The sequence below is a fragment of the Macaca mulatta genome, chromosome 9 (assembly GCF_049350105.2).
Source record: "Macaca mulatta isolate MMU2019108-1 chromosome 9, T2T-MMU8v2.0, whole genome shotgun sequence".
Lineage (NCBI taxonomy): Eukaryota > Metazoa > Chordata > Mammalia > Primates > Cercopithecidae > Macaca > Macaca mulatta.
This window is the reverse complement of record NC_133414.1, coordinates 139,948,754-139,967,783: the sequence shown is the minus strand read 5'-3', so window position 1 is coordinate 139,967,783 and position 19,030 is coordinate 139,948,754. Positions and strand designations below refer to the sequence as shown.

Here is a 19,030-nt window from a genome sequence, read left to right as displayed (position 1 = left end):
CATGGCAAAACCCTGCCTCTACTAAAAATACAAAAATTAGCCGGGCACGGTGGTGGGTGCCTGTAGTCCCAGCTACCGGAGAGGCTGAGGCACAAGAATCACTTGCACCCGGGAGGCAAAGGTTGCAATGAACCAAGATCGCACTGTTGCACTCCAGCCTGGGCGACAGAGGGAGACTCTGTTTCAAAACAGCAACAACAACAACAACAACAAACCAAGCTCACCCACCTTCGCTTGCCCTCCCTGCTGAAAACAGTCATGACTGCCACCCTATAACTTGTCCCCATTTCGAGCACAAACTCTTTCTCTACAAAAAGCTTAAGAGTTTGTTCTCTTGTGTTTCTTTCATTTGTTCAGACACTCAGTTTCCCAGAGACATCTTCTGCCACGCACCGTGGTTAATTTTATTTGTATGCATCTTGACACAGTATTTAAACCTCCACCAAATGCACCCTGGGCTCATCATGGATATTTTCCAGCTTAAGCCTTCTGTGGGGACATCACCCCCCAAAACCCAGACCAGACGTGGAAAAGTAGCACTCCCACCACTCCCTGGGTCTGTTCTGATTTCTCAGGGGCCTCAGCTTCCACCACCCAGACATCAGGCAGTGGGAAATGAACAAGATCCTGACAGAGATACCCAGAAGTAAACTGTGTGTGGTTTGAATCCTACGTTAAAGGAAGATTGTGTCTTCACACTGGGCTGGATATCTTGACAGAATTTCTCTCAAAACAAATGCTCTCCTTGGAGCCTTTAAAAATAATTCAAAACTTTGGGAGACTGAGGTGGGTGGATCACGAGGTCAGGAGTTCAAGACCAGCCTGACCAACATGGTGAAACCAGTCCCTACTAAAAATACAAAAATTAGCCAAGCATGGTGGCGAGTGCCTGTAATGCCAACTACTCAGGAGGCTGAGGCAGAGGAATCACTTGAACCTGGGAGGCAGAGGTCGCAGTGAGCCGAGATTGTGCCACTGCACTCCAGCATGGGTGACAGAGCAAAAGTCTGTCTCAAAAAAAAAAAAAAAAAAAAAAAAAAAAAAAAAAAAAATTCAAACTGGTTTTCACATCAGGAGCAAATAGGCAAGTGATTCCATTGTGAGGTTCTTCCCAGACTTGTAGCACTCGCTCTGGACAGCCAGGACTCCTGAGCCATGTCAGGGTGTCCCCAGCACTCTGTCTGCTTCTGGGAAGGCTGCCCCACCCCTCACCTGATAAGGTGATTGGATTATCTCTTTGAAATTGGGCAACAACAGGGAGAAAACACTGGACATTTCTTGGACTTGCTTTGCTATTACTCATGTCAAAAGAATGGCATGCCAGCCGCTGTGCCGGGCTGAGCACCAGCTCTCCAGGCCTCTGCCCGGGGCAGGAGTGCAGGTGGGAATGCCGCCAGAGGCTCAAGTTAGCCACAGCTGCCCACAGAGCTGCCACTGCTGCCACTAAGGGCTGGGGCTGAGGTCAGAGCAGTCCCTCCGCCAAAACTGGGGTCACTAGCTGAGGGCCTGAGGGAGGGCCTGAGGTTCTGGAAGACGAGGTTCTAAGAGGTGAAGCTGACGATGGGAAAAGCCAGAGAGGGCAGAGAGGGAGGGATAGGAGCAGGGAGGGAGCCGGAGAAAGGAACCTGGGCAGAAATGGCCCAACAGAAGCCGCTGTGCCTGGGGCTCTCAGCCCACCCACCTTGGCATAGAGTTCAGTCCCTTTTCTATGTTGTGGCTGGGAAGAGAGTGGCAGGAATACACATCTCTTACGGGCTCAGTGGAACTCTTTAGAAGAAGGTCTAGCAAAAGTATCACGTGTGGCAACTGGGGTTCTGTGGAGCAGAGAGCTGGGGCAACCACTCTGTCCTAAGCACCCAAGTGGATGACAGGCCCCTAATGAATACACATGGCCCTGGCCCACCTGGGAGAGAAGAGCACAGGTCCTGGCATGAGGCCTTCTCAATCCCACACGGACAACACAACGACCTCAGAGCAGCCTTCGATGGCCCCCAGCCCCCTCGCCCCACGAAGTCTCCAGAGCAGGGTTGGGCTCAGCACAGCCAGCCCCTTAGGAGACTGCCTCTCACAGGACCCCCAGATTCAGGTTAGGCATCCAGCGGCAAAGAACGCAAGCGCACCTGTGGGTTTTGTTCACCATTGGAGTCTCAGCACCAGAAGGCCTTCCGTTCATATGTGTTGAACGAACTTGAGAAAGTGAATGAATGAATGGAACTGTGTAAATGACCACATGTGGTGGCTCCTGTGGCTTCAGGGGAGCTGGGACTGACCTCCATCAGCGCAGCTGCCTGACATCCCAACACCAGCAACTTGCTCATTAGTGAGCCCTTCTCCAGGATCCTTCTTTCAAAAAGCAGCTCTTAAAATTGGACTTCATGAATCCACTAACAACTTGTCATGGACAATTCTATTCAATTGCTTTCCTTTAGCAATTTCTTCCAGCAATTTCACTTCCTGCAAGAGCAGAGTTCTTCCCCAGCACAGGGCGTCAGACTCAGCATCGATGCCTCTCTTCCACCGACACCCTGAGCCACAGCACCCTGCCCATTCCTCCTGGGCTCCCATCCTGCGCTCCCCATCGAAGAAAGTCCTGACCTCATTCTGGGACCCTGCAGAAGACCCTGGCATTCTCCACCCTGGCCACACTTGGAATTCTCTGGGGGAGCTTTGTAAAAAATTCTACTGTCCTGGCCTCACTGTAGAACTTGGAGCCAATCATGAGAGCAGGGTCCGAGCAGGAGGCTCTTAGGAACTTCCCCTGTGACTGTGAGGCACAGCCCTGCTGGGTAATAGCTCGGTGAGCCTCTCCTGGCCCCCAGCTCTGTGCCCCAACCCAGTCCCTATAGACCTCCACATCCCTGGCATCATCTCCCCCAGTTCAAGAGGGAGCTCAAGTCCCTCCTGTGATTCTAAAACCCTTCCCAGGCGGGCCCAGGTGTCTACCCCAGCCTTCCATCTGACTGCTCCCTGAGTGAGCCTGGGGGCCACAGGACGCCTCTTCCCACCCCATCCCAAGCAGCCGTGTGGCCCCTGCTCCCACACATAGGCATCACCCCTCCGTCTTGGGGATTATTGGTCTCAGTCCCTTTTCAAATCCCCACCCTGCTGCTACCCTGTCTAGGCCTCCAGTTCCTTCTGTCAAAAATGCACTGATTGTCAAAAATACCTCACCTGGTATTGCAGTTGTGAGCACCGACCGAGTTAACATGTCCAAGTGCTTAGAGCAGGACCTGGCTGGCACTCAGCAAGGGCACCCTCAACACCAGTGATCGCTGGTATTATCACAATGATTATTTCATTTATTGCCCTGGACCCCCACTGAAAATAGGACCCTTGCCAAAGGAGCTGTGTTTCCACCTCTGGTCCCTGGAAGGACACGGGGCCCAAGCCTGGATTATCAAAACAGGGCGAGCCCGAGACACTGAGGAAGCTTTGAGTTATCCAAGCCTGGCTCGTCAGAGCCAAGGAGACTCACGTCTGGGTTGATCTGTAGGGGAAAGCTCTCTCCTTCCACAGGGAAGACAGAATGTGAGTTTGCTGGAGGCTCCACAGGACTGAGTCTGTCAGAGCACATATGAGAGGGAGTCAGGGCCTTCATGGCAACATCTGGCCTATGGATCCAATTGTACCTGAGCTTTCAGTTCTGTAAGTCAACGCCCCTACGAACTTGACTGAACTTGAGTCATATTTCCATCTCGTGCATCCCTAAGGTCCCTGACTGACATGGAGCCCACCCGCTCCCCTCCCCTCAGTGTGTGGGGTGGCATTACACAGCTGCATTTGCACTGAGGTGTCCTGGAGAGACCAGGGAAGTCCATGAAAGAAGAAGGTTTGTTCCAGGCTCAGGTACAGCACCTCTGTAGTAGACTTGCCGATAAACGCACTCTGGGTGGACTGTAGCTGAGTCAGCCATGGGAATGGTCTCTCTGCCCTGCCACTGGAACTCCCCGACCTAGGAGGGTTGAAGAAGCAGAGGGGAGGGTGCTGTGGCCACGTGGGCTGTCACACGCCCACCAGCAATGGGAACTCGTATCCTGGCTGGGGGTCAGGCAGCAAAGTGGCCCCTCAGCCAGACCCAAAGCAGAGGCAGCAAGAGACCCCTCATGCTCCAGGGGGCTGCCCCTTCCCCGTGGGATGCAAGGTGCTCTTCTCACAGAGGCTTTCCAGCCTTCACAAACGCCTTGTGTCATTTGTTACTAGAGGCTGAGCTCAGGGTAACCATATACCAATCGCTTCCCAGGCTCCATGCACTTTCTTACCATGAGCTAAGCCCATTGCATTCAAACAGTTGAGGAACTCCCACCTAGCATCATTCTAGCCACAAACGCGCAGCAGTTACCCTGGGAGAGCATGGCCACACTTCCTGCCTGCTAGGGCTAAAAATGGACACAGCACGCCAAGCCTGGCTGCTCCAATTTCCAAGATGCCAAGCCACTAAAGAAAGCATAACCTCCTTAAAGCATTTACAAATTACTACTACACTGAAAAGGAAAAAAAAAAAAATCCACTGCTAAGTAAAATAACCACGATTGACGTCACTGATTTCTACCCAGCACTGCCCGTTCATTCAGGATGTGTATTTTGACATAACCAGTAATAAATCATTTGTAAACAAAAGCATGCTGCACATAAGATGTTTCCACACGCTACTGCCTTCTCAAGCACCTCCTGGAAGTAATTTGCCAGGCGGAAACCACACCCAGAGGGCTAGGGCCAAGCAGACAAAAGATGGATGCACAGTAATGAAGTCATAGCTTGTCACCTTCAGATCCTGCTAAAGGTTGGAATGCACTTCTGTCTAAACAGATGAATAACCCGGGCTTTCTTCTTATGGATGCAGATGAGGGCCCTCCATTTCCCGAGGCCCAGCACCATAAGCTGCGTTGCAGGCACAGGAGGGAGGGATAAGGGGTCAGTCCACTAGGGGCAGCACAGAACAGAACAGGAAGAAGGCAGCCCACGGGTGGCAGGAACAGGCAGTGTGCCCCGGGACAAATCTCCCTTTCCTCATCTGCAGCTGGCCTCCAGCTCTGACTCTAAATAGGGAGATCAAATTGCTGGCCAAACTTCTCAAATTGTTGCAAGGGTAAAATTTAACTTTGGTTTTTGGTGAACTGAAAGACTTGGACAAAAAACATATTTCTAGTTACATTCAAATATATGAGAAAGGTTATTGAGAAAATCACCAGAAATGAGTGAAATTTTCTTTTTTTATTTGACGACAACACATTTAAGGGCTGGTCCTTCAGTGTGCAATGAAATCCATTTCCTGGGCACATCAATGGAGCCAAATCTGCCTCAGTCCTAGGCACTGCCTGGCACAGAATGGTACCTGGGTAAGGTCTGATGTGTAAAATAAAGGTACAAAATGAATCTTTGCATCTTCAAGATACAACTACAACTCCCATAATAGACTTGTCCATAAATGCACCCTGGGTTTCTGAGAACCATGACTTTGAGATGTGTTCCAGCCCAAGGAGGCCTCCGTTAAACTTCCCTTTTCTCTGAAGGGAAGATAATTCTTGCACTTCCCAGTCAGGCCAGTTCTTTGCGATTTTGCAAAAAGTCTCTTTCATGCTCCTTGAGAAATACACACTGATGCTCAACAGCCGTGGCTCTTCCTCGTGGGCAGGGCCCGCCTTTGCTCTTGCTGTCATTGTGTGTCTGCCCTCTGACTCTGCCAAATGACAACTGCCAGGATGCTGACTGGCCAGGGGTTGCCCAACAGCCATAAAGCCAGCCCTGGGAGTTGATTTATATGAATAGCCAAGATTTTTTCGGCCTTTCCCCCAAGCTCCTTCATAATTTTCATTTCTCCCATATAGATTTTCTCCCTTTTTTTCTTTTTTTCTTTTTTCTTTTTTTTTGAGACAGAGTCTCGCTCTGTCGCCCAGGCTGGAGTGCAGTGGCGTGATCTCGACTCACTGCAAGCTCTGCTTCCTGGGTTCAGGTCATCCTCCCGTCTCAGCCTCCTGAGTAGCTGGGACTACAGGCGCCTGCCACCATGCCCGACTAATTTTTTGTGTTTTTAGTAGAGATGGGGTTTCACTGTGTTAGGATGGTCTCGATCTCCTGACCTCCTGATCTGCCCACCTTGACCTCCCAAAGTGCTGGGATTACATACGTGAGCCACTGCACCCAGCCAATTTGCTCCTTTTTTAAAGGAAGTTTAAATGTGGTGCCCCAAGCCAGCCTGAGGTCTTTAGATAAGAGTCATGGGAGCCAGAGACAGAGCACGGTGACTCCCTTTTGTCCCCATCAGAGGCCGAGGGTCACCTCATAGAGCTTCTTGAGATCATTCCCACCTGCTTTGTAAGTGGGAGCAGGAGATATCACCCCCTGTGAGCCGACTTCTCTGACGACAACAACCATCATTCAGTGATTCATTATATGGCTTTTTTTTTTTTTTTTTTGAGATGGTGTCTCACTCTGTCACCCAGGCTGGAGTGCAGTGGTATGATCTCAGCTCACTGCAACCTCTGCCTCATGGGCTCAAGCGATTCTCCTGTCTCAGCCTCCCAAGTAGCTGGGATTATAGGAGTACGCCACCGTGCTCAGCTAAGTTTTGTATTTTTAGTAGAGACAGGCTTTCACTATGTTGGCCTGGCCAGTTTTGAACTCCTGACCTCAGGTGATCCACCTACGTTGGCCTCACAAAATGCTGGGATTACATGTGTGAGCCACCATGCCCTGCCTACATGGCATTTTATTAGGAATATTGTCTAGACCCCAAGAATGTACAGTGTAACCCAATTTTCAAAATAAAAAAAATTTTCTGAGACAGGGTCTCGCTCTGTCACTAAGGCTGGAGTAAGTGGCATGATCATGGCAGCCTCGACCTCCTGGGCTCAAGCGATCCTCCTGCCTTAGCCCCCGGAGCAGCTGGGACTACAGGCACTCAGCATCATGCCTGGCTTAATTTTAAATATTTTTTAGAAACAGTATCACTATGTTGCCCAGACTGGTCTCAAACTCCTAGCCTCAAGCAATCCTCCAACCTCAGCTCCCCAAAGTGTTGGGATTACAGGCATGAGCCACTGCACCTGGCTCTTTAAGCCCATTTCTAATAAAAAGAAAGATGACAGTTTAGCGCCATGAAGCACAAACATTGGCACCATCAGTTTCATGCTGAAAAACTCTCTTCACTTCCCTTTGGACAGACTCTCCCTGCTGGAATCGGCTGCTTGGATTCCACATGTTGGAGCGGCTTCCCCCTCTGGCACCCTCAAACTCAGTTCACATCCTGGGTGCATCATCATCCCGTAAGCCTATGTCTGGTCCGGATGCATCCAGTCACCCTGGCGGAAAACTGCGGGGCCTTGGTTCTCACCCTCATCCTCTCACCCGCATGGTCATGTTGCCTATGAATCCAACCTGCTGAGTCGGTTTCCCCCATCACCTCTATTCTGGCTTACCACACACAGCCAGCAGGGGGCCCCTTCTCAAACTCACAGCTGAGCATGCTGCTGGGCTCTGTGAGGCTGGCCAGGCTGCACAAACGGGATACACCTGGAACCTGTGAGCCTCAGGATGGGAGGAGGGGTGTTAGGAAAGACTCGCTGAAACTATAAAAATGACTGTGTGCACACATGCGTTTTTCTGGAGAATGAGTCCATAGTCTTCCTTAGAATCTCAAAGGGGGTCATAATTTAAGACAGGTTAAGAACTGCTGGTCCATCAGACGTAATCCAGACTCCTAGATGGTGCACAAGTGTTTGGGGTGATCCTAAAACTTTCCATCTCTTTCGTCCCATCCCCTCTGTCCCTGGGCTACAGCTCCATGCAGACACCTGCTCTTCCCCGACAGGACACACCACTTCCTATTGCCAAGCAAGTACATGGCAGCCCCTCTGTCTGGAATGCTCAATCTCTGTCAGCTGCCTATGAAATGGCCCAGTAAACCAAGCCTGCTTGTATTAGTCTGTTTTCATACTGCTATAAAGAACTGCCTAAGACTGGGTAATTTATAAAGGAAAGAGGCTTAATTGACTCACAGTTCAGCATGGCTGGGGAGGCCTCAGGAAACTTACAATCATGGTGGAAGGGGAAGCAAGGCACCTTCTTTACAAGGTGACAGGAAGGAGAAGTGCAGAGTGAAGGGGGAAGAGCCACTTATAAAACCATTAGATCTCATGAGAACTCACTCACTATCATGAGAACAGTATGGGGGGACCACCCTCACGATCTAATCACCTTCTACAAGGTCCCTCCCCCAACATGTGGGGATCACTATTTGGATTACAATTCAAAATGAGATTTGAGTGGGGACACAGAGCCAGATCATGTCACTGCGCTACCTGGGGAGGCCCTTCCAGGTCTCCACTCTTCCACAAGAGTGTCCAGCATCACATTTAACACTCCCTGGAAGTGAGTTCTGTCTTCCTGTGGACCTGGAGCATCCACAGGATGTCACAAGCCATTGTGCCTTTTTTTTTGGTAACTCCAGTGCTAAGCAGTGCTTGTACAGATGTTCCTGGGCTTACAGTGAGGTCATATCCTGATGAACCCCTTGTAAATAGAATGTATCATAAGTTGAAAATGTACCCAAAACTCAATAAACCCATTGTAAATTTGAGAAACTATAATGAAACCATTGTAAGTCATAGATCCTCTATATACTGCAGGTAGTCAATACAGGTTTAATACTTCCACTTGTTCCTTCTAAATGATATTACAGACTCCTAAACACTACCTACATTTGATGAAAATCAAAAAACATCCTTTGAAAGAATTTTGTTGGCCAGCTAAGAATAGTCCTGGCTTGGCACAACACAGTATAAAATTATTAAATTTCTGGCTCTTGCATTTTTATATTACTTTGGGCCAAAATCTGGACTTTGCGCAAAGGAATTTAAATGGACAGACTGATTACATCTCCAATAGATGACTGAACTTTAGCTGATGTTTGCAACCTTGGCAAAAAGTAATTTATTGAATTACTGATGCACTGAATGAAGGGCTGCTATGAGCTTAGGAAAAGAGAGTGCTGAGTAAACAGCAATTCAAAATTAAAGACGAGGTTACTGGTTCACAGTACTTTTTCGTCCAGTACTTAAATGTTCAACTGTTTATGAAACTAAGGCTGCTTTCAGAAAGAGGAAAACCATACTTAATCACAAGGAAAAATTTTTACTAGTAACAATGTAAGTTTTGGGACGATTTGAAATAATGTGGCTGGAAACAGAAGTTTCTTTTTTTGATAAGTAGACTTCCTAGTGCAACTAAGACTGTACAATTTTATTTTTACATATTTAAGCTGCTAAAATGTGTTATTCTCTTTGGAAGAGCATTTACATGCTTTCTATTCATTAAAGTAAGTACCTGAAGGCAACGTTTTGTTGGCCTGGATTGAGTTACTATAAATCTCGAATGTAATAAAAATCCACAATATTCAGGCTTTTTATTAATTCATACTGATTTCCTCCCCAGGAATTGTAAGAGAGCTTCTGCTTCAGAGATTCAGAGTGTTTGGGTCTGAATATGAGCTCCACATCCTGACATGAGGATATGTCACCCCTGTGCTCTGAAATTGTCCTGGGTCATTCCTTGGTCCTTATCTCATGCCCCGCACGCAGGGCTCACATTCCAGGTGGAAAGGGAACTTCCAGGTCTCTTTAGTTGACAACCATTGGAAGATAAAAGCTCACCATCTGAGAAATGCTTTCTCTCCTACGTGTAGAACAGTAGAACAGTGGGAAAGTACCCTGAAGAGAGGAAGGATTTGGAAAGAAACACCGACATCTGTAGGAAATATTCTGTGCTGAACACCAACCTCTTAGTTGAATTTACTAGCAGGTCTCTCTGGAATCTAGAAAATGAGCTGGAGCATTCCATAGGGAGGATTTACTTTGTCTTCCCCAGAGGAGTCTGGAGGCCTTGCCACCTCCAAAGATCCATCCCATGTTACCTCAGTAACAACCTAGCCTTTTTCTGGAAGTGTGTTTTGTAACAAGTGGATGGGGTTGGAAGAGTTAAGAGTAGCACCTGTCCTGGGAATAATGATGGTGTCAGGAAAACAGGCCACCACTGTCTGCGAAGCCTGTATTTCCGCCTGTGCTGTGTATGTCAGTCTGTTCTTGCGCTGCAATAAAGGAATACCTGAGGCTGGGTAATTTATAAAGAAATGAGGTTTAATTGGCTCATAGTTCTGCAGGCTGTGCACAAAGCATAATGCTGGCACCTGCTTCAGGTGAGGCTCAGGAAGCTTCCAATCAAGGCAGAGGAGGGAGGGAGCCAGCATGTCACACAGTGAGCGTGGGAACAAGAGAGAGAGTGGGTGGGGGGTGCCACATTCTTTAAAATGACCAGATCTCATGTGAACTAACTGAGCAAGAACTCACTCATCAGTAAAAGGATGGTGCTAGTAATCAGGAGGGACCTGCCTCATGATCCAGTACCTCCTACCAGGCCCGACCTTCAGCACTGGGGACCACATTTCAACGTGAGATTTGAAGGGGACACACAGGCAAACCATATGCTGTGTTTCCAACAACAAAATAAAAAGCTTTACCCCATGACAAGGATTTCAGACCAAAAGGCTGGTGGATGAGGTGGGGGCAGGATAGAGAGGAGAGTCCCAGGGTCAGACATCAAATCATGGAAGTAGGTGTCCACCTCTGAGGCTGGCCTCTTTATAAACTGGAGAAGAAAGGAATGTTGGAGCTCCCCTGAGTTTCACCGGGAACCTGCCTGGACAGGAGCTTCCATTTTGTCTGGGCTGTGCTTCGTGGGTGCGTTCCCGACCCTCAGAGCGCCCCTGTGCATGTTAGCCGAGGAGTCGGGGAAAGCAAACCAGTCTGCACCACAGACCTATGAAAGCCCTATTGCGGAGACACAGCCTGAAAATTGCCAAGTCCTTCTGGAGTGAGAGGACGCCAAAATAAAAGGACTGAGTACAGAGGTCATTTAAAATAATACACTGTAATCAAGTAGCTACGTGATAGGACATTTAAAAATCGCACTTGAGAAGAAAGATGGAACTAATTTTCTCCCTAGTACAAAACTGGTGACTAATGTTCAGCTGGAAATGTCCAAACAGATTTAGGGACATTAATAACCAAAAATTATGTTTCTGCATTTATTGAACAGAAATTAAGTGACTTGCCTTGAGGACAAAGGGACTGTGGCAAAGAAGAAGTCAGGGCTCACATCACCTCAGGCCTTTGATTCCGGTCCCCTGGTCCCTTGCCTTGTGTAAGACCACTGGCCCTTTGGTGAGCATGGGGCCAGGCCTCTGCGTACCACCTCCACCGCTCCCCATGCAGCTCTCTTGGTGGCATCATGCTCCCCCCTGTAAAGACCTGGGCTCACACTGGGCCAGGGGAAGTCCCTTGCCTTGTCCAGAGCCTTAGTTTCATGGGCCTCTATGAAACCAGTCCTTCTGCTCCTAAGTCCTTTCCCTGAGCCCCAGGCTGTGTCACCTCCCCTTGAAAATAAAGTCCCATGGCTTCCACTTGTTACTGGTATTCAGACAGTAAAATCACGGCAGGGAGAGCCTCTGCCATTGGCCTCCTCCACTGCTACCTGGACAGGCTCTTACTCAATTCTATTACCTTCGTCCATCTCTCCATGTCATACATGCACAGAGTGAGCTCTGAACCCCAGGCATTGTGGAACCAGCTGTCCATCCCTGGGAGCTGATGACAGAGTCATGTACCTGCCCAGGGCGCTCACAGCCAAACGCTATTGTTCCCATGCTAGCCCTTCCATTGGATCAAATGTGTAGCCAGCACCCAGACCTGGGATCCGAACAAGTTTTCCTATCAATTCTTTACTCTCCACCCAACAAACACTAACATCAAAGCACCTGCCCAAAACGCGGTTGGTTTTTAGCACATAACTAAGAATCATTTTCTTTTCTTCAAACATTTCCCTACTCCCTGCTGGACTTTATATTTGTTTTTGGGAGAAAGATTTATCTGCCTCTTTTGTTACTTGTTACAATATACATAACAGACTGGATTAACTGAACATTCTTGATTGCATTTGAAAGACATTTTTAAAAACAGATGCCCTTTTAAAATATTTTATCTGGCCCCTATTTCATTGGGAATGAATATAAAAGGATATGTTTATTTTTCTGAAATATATTGTTAAGAATTTTTATTTCATAAGTTCAATCAAAGCCTCTGAAGTATTCGTAGAGTTGAAAGAAAGACTTGGGGTCTACATTTCTGGCTGTGAGCAGGGTGTTGTAACAGTTCAAAGGCTGTGCACCACATCAAAACTCCTCACATGGAACACCTGGACGGGGCGGACCATGATGGGTATGACTGGGAGAACAGCAGCCAGATCCCAGGGAAGAAAAGGAGGCTGCCTTCATAAGCCCCAAACCAGGGGTCTCCTAGCCCACATCCAGCAGTGACCGGCCCCACAACTGCTCATCTGTGTCTGCTCAAGGATTAGTAACATTCGATCAACCCCTATTGCCTCAGGTATGGATGATCTAAAATCCCAACCATCTGAAATATCACCCAGCACTCTGCTTTTGGTGAAAAAGAAAATCCTAGTGACAAAATAATGAGAAGTTAATCCTCCAAAATAAACTCTTGGTATGTCCAGGGCCAGAACCTAAAATTGGCAGCGTGCTACGTGTACCCACAGGCCTCTCCTCACTCTCTCTCTAGATTTGGTGTCCAGAGCAGGGAGACATGTGGCCCAAGTGCTGAGCCAAGAAACAGGCGGCCTCCCTGCCTGGGATCCAGCCTTGTACAGAGTCAGCAGCCCTTCCTGCCCAGTGGTGAGGAGGGGTGAAATCGGGCGGAAGTGTGGCAGCTGTGAGGGGCTCAGAGACGGCCCAGGATAGCCCCTTTCTTTGGATAAGCAAAGTGAAGTTCTGAGAGTTTCTAGGGTTGGCCACAGCTTCCTAGCTTTATGTTCTGGTCTAGAAGCTGCTCTCTTACCCTGATTCCATACACCTCATTTTAGGCCACACTGCTTCTCAGGGCCGGGTTTTGTTTGCTTTTGCAGTGCCTCACACGCAGCCAGGTTTCATTCAGGCCACGAGCCTGGTTAATGTGCATAGCAAGTTGCATTTCTGCCTCATCGATCACTGGAGTCAATGGTGAATATTGAAGAATGATGGCCTTCATGGTAAGTGATAACATTATGGTATTAAAATACTTCATCACACAAAATTTACATAATAATCATTTAGATTGTCATGCAAAAAATAAAGTTATTTAGCATGTCACCACCATACTGATTTGACTTACCAATCTGGATGATTCACAAAAGGTATCTATTCGTATGGTTTTTGCTTGGTTCATGTATTCATTCAAACTTCATTGATTTTTTTTTTTTTTTTTTCCATGACAGGGTCTTACTCTGTCAACCAGGCTGGAGTGCAGTGGTGTGAACATGGCTCACTGCAGCCCTGACCTCTCAGGCTCAGATGATTCTCCCACCTCAGCCTCCTGAGTAGCTGGGACTACAGGTGTGCACCACCAAACCCATCTAATTTTTTGTGTGTTTTTGGTACGGAGTTCCACCATGTTGCCCATGCTGGTCTGGAATTCCTGGCCTCAAGTGATCTGCGTGCTTCGGTCTCCCAAAGTGCTGGGATTTCAGGTGTGAACCATTGTACCCGGCCTCAAACTTCATTGATTCTTACATGTGCAATGCACAGCATTAGAGGTTGTAGGGGAAAGATAACCACAATTTACTGCATACCAGCCATGTGGCCTGTCAGTTATATGTATCCTATGTTCCCCTCACAGCAGCAGCCCTGGGAAGTAGCAATGATGACTCCCATTCTAGAGAAGAGAACACTGAAGTCTACATTTTGAGTCATTTAGCCAAGGTCGCACCAGAGTCAGAATTTGACTGAATGAACCCAAAGTACAAGCTCTCAGGGACACACCCTCCACCCTTAAAGCACTGGCTGCCTAGTGGAGGAGATAAACTACTTGAGCAAGTGAACTGGAAATCAAAATCGAGTCCAGTAAGTGCTTTAGGACAGGCACAAATAACGTTCTATGGAACCAAGAGTAAGAGAGATTCCTCTCAGGTCGGGGGGCCAGGAAAGCTTTGTGGAGACTGAGACTTTTGAGGTGGACCTTGAGGTATGGGTAGGAGTTCCTAAGATGGAGATAAAGGGGAAGGAGACTGAGAGCAGGGAGCTGAGTCTTGGGATCTGGAAAGCTTTGGGAGCTTCATGGAAGACAAAGCCATTGGTTCAGCAGGAAAAAAGCCAAAAGAAAAACTAGAGATGTTCTTAGAACTGTAATTTTTTTTTTCCCAAGTGATATTCAAATATTAAGAAGGCCAGTCTTACCCTAATGGATACATTCATTCCTGCTTTGGCAACAGAACTTCTGTAAGGGTGACTCAGACATTATGAATGAAAAAGACTTGTCTAGCAAGGGAATACAGGGCAGCTTCGATCCTGTTCCCTCTCTGCTCCCAAGCCTGCCTCCCTGGGAGGTCACTTGGGGTGTCTCTGGTCCAAGCCAACAGTCATTTTAGCAGGTGAGTCCAGCATCTCCAGAAGGGCTGGCCACATGACCCCTGGATGGACCATGCCCATCCACATCGGCAAAAATGTGTGGCTGCCTATCAACCATACAACATCCACGCAACAGACACATGCTTGCTCCATCAGCACATGTACTTCGGGAAGATCTCACTTCCAAGTTGTTCATCCATGGCCAGTAGTCCTCAAGGCTCCACTGGCAAGTACATGGCTGGGCACTGGAGATACAATATTGTCCTCTCTTCATGGAAACTATAGTCTGGCATATATTTCAGAAGCAACATGGAGGCTGGTGAAATTGGATGGATAAAGACAACACTGGGAAAGTACTGGAAGGGGATGAGAGATCACAAGTTTGATTCTGACACATTGAGTCAAGCGGCATTTGATATCCCAGGGATAAATGTCAAGTGGGCAGCTGCGGAGAACTGCAGAGGAGTGGCCGGGCCTAGAAACACACCTCTAGCCTTCAGGGAGGGAATATGGATCAGTGGTGCACCTTAGACTAGGCTACTGGTGGTGGAAATGGAGCACAGTGGACCCACTGAGGCACGTCTGGGAGAAGCATACTTTCACGAGTTGAAACTGATGCATCTGCCATCACCCCCACTGTGACTGCATCTTCTACTGGGGTTCGGGGACAATGTTTTGCACACACAGCCACCTCTCCTCTCAGGGTCAATGATGTACATACACAGCCACATCTACTCTCAGGGACAATGGTTTGCACACATGCATCCCTGGAGAAGAGGGGGCTCCCATGAGGGCAGGGTGCTTCAGGACCTCCTCCAGGCTTCCGTGGAGGTGGGGGTGCTGACACAGGGAGCGTGTCTCTCTCAGCTGGGTGGCCCCCACAGAAATGAGAGGTGGCCTCTGTATGGCTTTCTGCATTATCCTCACTTTGTGTCCACCCAGGGCCTCCAAGAAGTATCACACATAAAGACAACAATGCCCTCATCCACTGCCCTCAACTGGTTTGACTGGAACTGATGAGGGAGTGTATGACTAAGTCCCAAGCCATCTGGACACATCCAGTGACCTGACCTTTTCCAGAGACAAATCTAGCTCCTAGCTCTTGTCCACATGGGAACGGTCTGTTGGAGCAGGGAGGGGGCGGTGGTGACTCACAGGCATCACCAACATCAATGAACAAAAATCTTGGCCCCCAAGGTCACGTTCAGGGGCAGGGCCTTGTCTGGGAAGGGCTGGGTGCTGCGTTCAGGCCCCTCTCACTGACAGCGCAGCCCCCACCTCTTGGGCCTGCTCTACCTCACCTCTGACCTTTTGCTCCCCAAATGCCAAGAGCCTATGCTTGGTAAGTACAGACCCCAACCCTGTTCATACCACAGAGCTCTGCCCATACCATGCTGGCCGAGTGACCGTGGTGGTCAGATGCTTGCGCAGCCACTGGCCCCTACCATTTCAGGCCCTCCTCTGGCCTAGCCTCCCAGTTTTGGAAACACCCCTCCACCCCCACCACCCCTACACACAGTTTAAATGGGCAAGAGTCGTTAGTGTGCAGAGGCAGAACTTCATTCATCTTTGGGACACAAAGACCTCCAGACGCCCTGGGTCAAGGCGTACCTGGGGCCAAAGGCAGAGCTGACTGGACACGGACACAGTAATTTCTGGATCACGTGATCACTCTGCTGGTGTTCATTCAACTCACCCATACGCTCATTCACACTAAAATACAAGCAGAGAACTATATTCTTTCTTTGAGTTTCCTGGATTGAAACTCTGATGGAATGGTCACGACTCAAGACAAATCAATATCATAATTCTGCAAGTATAATTGGCTAACCTTTCTGGAAAGGTTTGCATGCCTGGAAGGAATTTAGGTCAGGTCCAGCGCGGTCTCCATCCGGCTTGGCTCTGCCTCCCCATCCTGTGGGTTGCCTGGCCTTCCCCAGATGGTCCCGAGAGCGCTCAGAATTGGCACCGCGCTGGCCTCTGTGCCCAAGAGCCCTGGGAGGTCATCGACCCTGCAAATCGCGGCAGTCCGGCCTGGACCACCTGCCAGGGTCTCCCCGCCGCATCTCCGACCCCGCGCGGCTGCTGCATTCCGCTTGCCCGCCTCCCTGGGAAGGCGCGGGCGCCTGGCTGTGGGGCAGCATCTTGGCAGCGCGCCGGCCCCTCCCGGAGTTGGCACAACTCGAGCCACTTTCTTCAAAGGCGCCAGCCTACAGCCTCGGTGCGCGCAGCCCCCCACGCGAGGCCTGCACCCCCTCTCGGTGTCGCCCGCTTTCACGTACGCCGCCCTGCCGCCGGCCCCCGCGCACTGTCGCCACCCGCAGACACGCGCGCCCTCCTCCTGTTTACCGAGAGGGAGCGTGAGCACTGCCACTGTGGTCGCCAAGTTGGGCTGGGGACTCCGGGTGAGGGTACGCGCCGCGGGCCAGGGTCGGGCGTCATGCGGTCCCCAGCCGCTGGTACTGGGCGCGCCGCGGGGGCGGCGGGGACAGGGTCGGGACTCTGAGCCTCCGAGAGGCCCCTCCCTCCCGCGGCGGCGGCCGAGGCAGCGTCCCCGGCCTGCTCGGGCCGCCCGGGGCGCACGGTCCCCCACAGGAGCGCAGTGTCCCCGCCCGCACGCGCGCGCTCACCTCGGGGGGGCCGGTCCGGTCGCGCAGGTCTCGCTGCCGCGGCGGCTCTGCATCTCCCGGGCGCCCGCCCGCCGCCCTCCGGGGCGCCCGGCTGTGCCTGCCGGGCGCGAAGAAGGGTCGCGGGGACGCGCAGAGGCCGTGGGTTCCTGAAGCCGCTCGCGCCGGCTCCTGCCGCCCGCCGTCCGCAGCGGAGCAGGAAATTTGTCCGGCCGGCCGGGTCCCGCCGCCGCCTCGGCTCCAGCTCCGGCTGCGGCTCCGCGGCGGGGGCGGGGGCCCGGGCGCTGAGAGGAGCGGGGGCGACGCCTGGTGCCCGGCGCGGGGAGCGCATCCAGGGCGCCCGCCCCACCTGCGCGGCGGGTATGGCCCTGAGGCCCTGCCCTGAGAGCACCTAGGCACTGTGGGTGTCCGTTTACCCAAGGCCGGTGCCCCTTCCGGGGAGGCCTGGCCCAGCCCCTCCGCCGGGACCCAGGTGCGTAGAGGGTCAAGTTATGGCAGGCACTCACACCTGGAGGAGAGCAAAGGCAAGGCCCTGCCTCTCCCTGCCCTATCCCTGTGCACCAGGAAGTGGCCTGGCTGGGGACTCGCCCTGGTCTTGCAGCAGGTATGGGACTCGCAGGGCACCCCGTGCGCTTCTGGTGCGAGGAAGCTGGGAGAGCTGGGAGGTCGCTGGGCCTGGTGGCCTCCTCAGGAAAGAGGTGGGGATAAGGCGCCTGTTTGGGGGATGTTGAAGAGGACTCGCTTGTCCTTAAGGCAGCATCTGTCAAAGTTAAAAACGCACGAAGAGAAAGAGGAGCGCCCGAGTCAGGCACTGGGCCTGCTGTCTAGCCGACTTCTTCCAGGGGATTTCACTCAGGCTATTTAGGGAGGTTTCAGAGAAAAGGCAGTTCCCTGGGAGGAGCAGAAAGGACATTGGTGGCATCTTGGTTCTGAACCTTTGTGTCGTGCCCTCTGGGTGGGGCCACGGCCCAACCCTCATGAGGGAAGCTGCATTCTGTGGTAGGGGCCCAGCTCATTAGGCTAATGAATGAATGAATGGGGAGAAAGTGGCACTTAGGGTGTGTTACCCCACGTTGCACCGTTTGCTAGCCGACGACTCTTAGCATACTTGAAGTCTGTTTAGACAGAGCTACAGACCCCAAAGGTTGCAGAGCAATGGGCACCTCCTGGCAGAGGCCACCAGCAGGTGACTTGCCCAGAGTGGGACTTCCCCTCCACAGGGGCCAGAGAGCTGCGAAACCGGTGGAGAACTTGAGCTCCACCTTCCTGCCCTGCCCTGCCCATTTCTGTCCCTGGGGGCCTTTTCTAGCCCCAAACCTTTAAACACCATCCGCATGGGAACTCTCTAAACAGCATCGCTCTGGGGCCCTCTCCTGCAAGCTCAGCTCCTCCTGGCTGTCTCCTGCTGTCTCAGACCTGCCTCTTGCTCTTACTTGGTTTCTCTGCAGTCGTCCCTATCCCTGCCTCCATGTCCCACCTCCAGTCCACCTCCCAGAGGGCCCAAGTCCGCTTCCCACCGGCTTCTCCATGCATCTCGCCCTTCCCTCCTGTGACTGCCTGTACCCCTCCAAAGCCTGCAGTGGCTCCCCAGCTTCCCACCCACTCTCCCAGATGATCCATTCTTCACACTTGGTCCTGGGCACCTCACAAAGTGGAAACCAGGTCCTGCTAGCCCCCTGCTTAAAAGCCTCCATGAAGAATAAAATCCAAACTCCCACGAGGCCCTGCCTGACTTTCCTGGCTGCTCTGAGCCTCTCACCCCTGCCCGCTGGGCTCCAACCACGGCTCCTTTCTCTCAGTGCCAGAGCCAAGCTCCTTCCTGCCTGGGGCTTCTCCAACCAATGCACTTGGTTCCTTCTTACTGGTGGCTTCTGGAAGATCACCCTGCACCCATCTCTTCTGCCACTCTCTTCCACAGCCCCCATCACAGTTTGGAATTACTTGTGGCTTTATTTGC

At 51.0% G+C, this 19,030-nt stretch overlaps 1 protein-coding gene across 11 annotated transcripts in view; it reads right to left on the bottom strand.

Moving 5' to 3' along the window:
- Positions 1-17,333, bottom strand: part of PTPRE (protein tyrosine phosphatase receptor type E) — a 182,721-nt gene extending 165,388 nt beyond the window's left edge. For 6 of the 11 annotated variants that reach the window (XM_077945613.1, XM_077945614.1, XM_077945611.1 and 3 more), the window contains exon 1: positions 17,077-17,333. Coding sequence is in view for 4 of the 11 variants with exons in the window: in XM_077945607.1 (XP_077801733.1) it covers positions 16,796-16,888 (93 nt within the window). In the remaining 7 variants the exon portion in view is untranslated. Of the gene's footprint in view, positions 1-16,277 lie in introns of all 11 variants that reach the window. The other 5 variants (XM_077945607.1, XM_077945608.1, XM_077945609.1 and 2 more) reach the window with 2 other exon arrangements.
- Between the last annotated feature and the right edge of the window lie 1,697 nt (positions 17,334-19,030).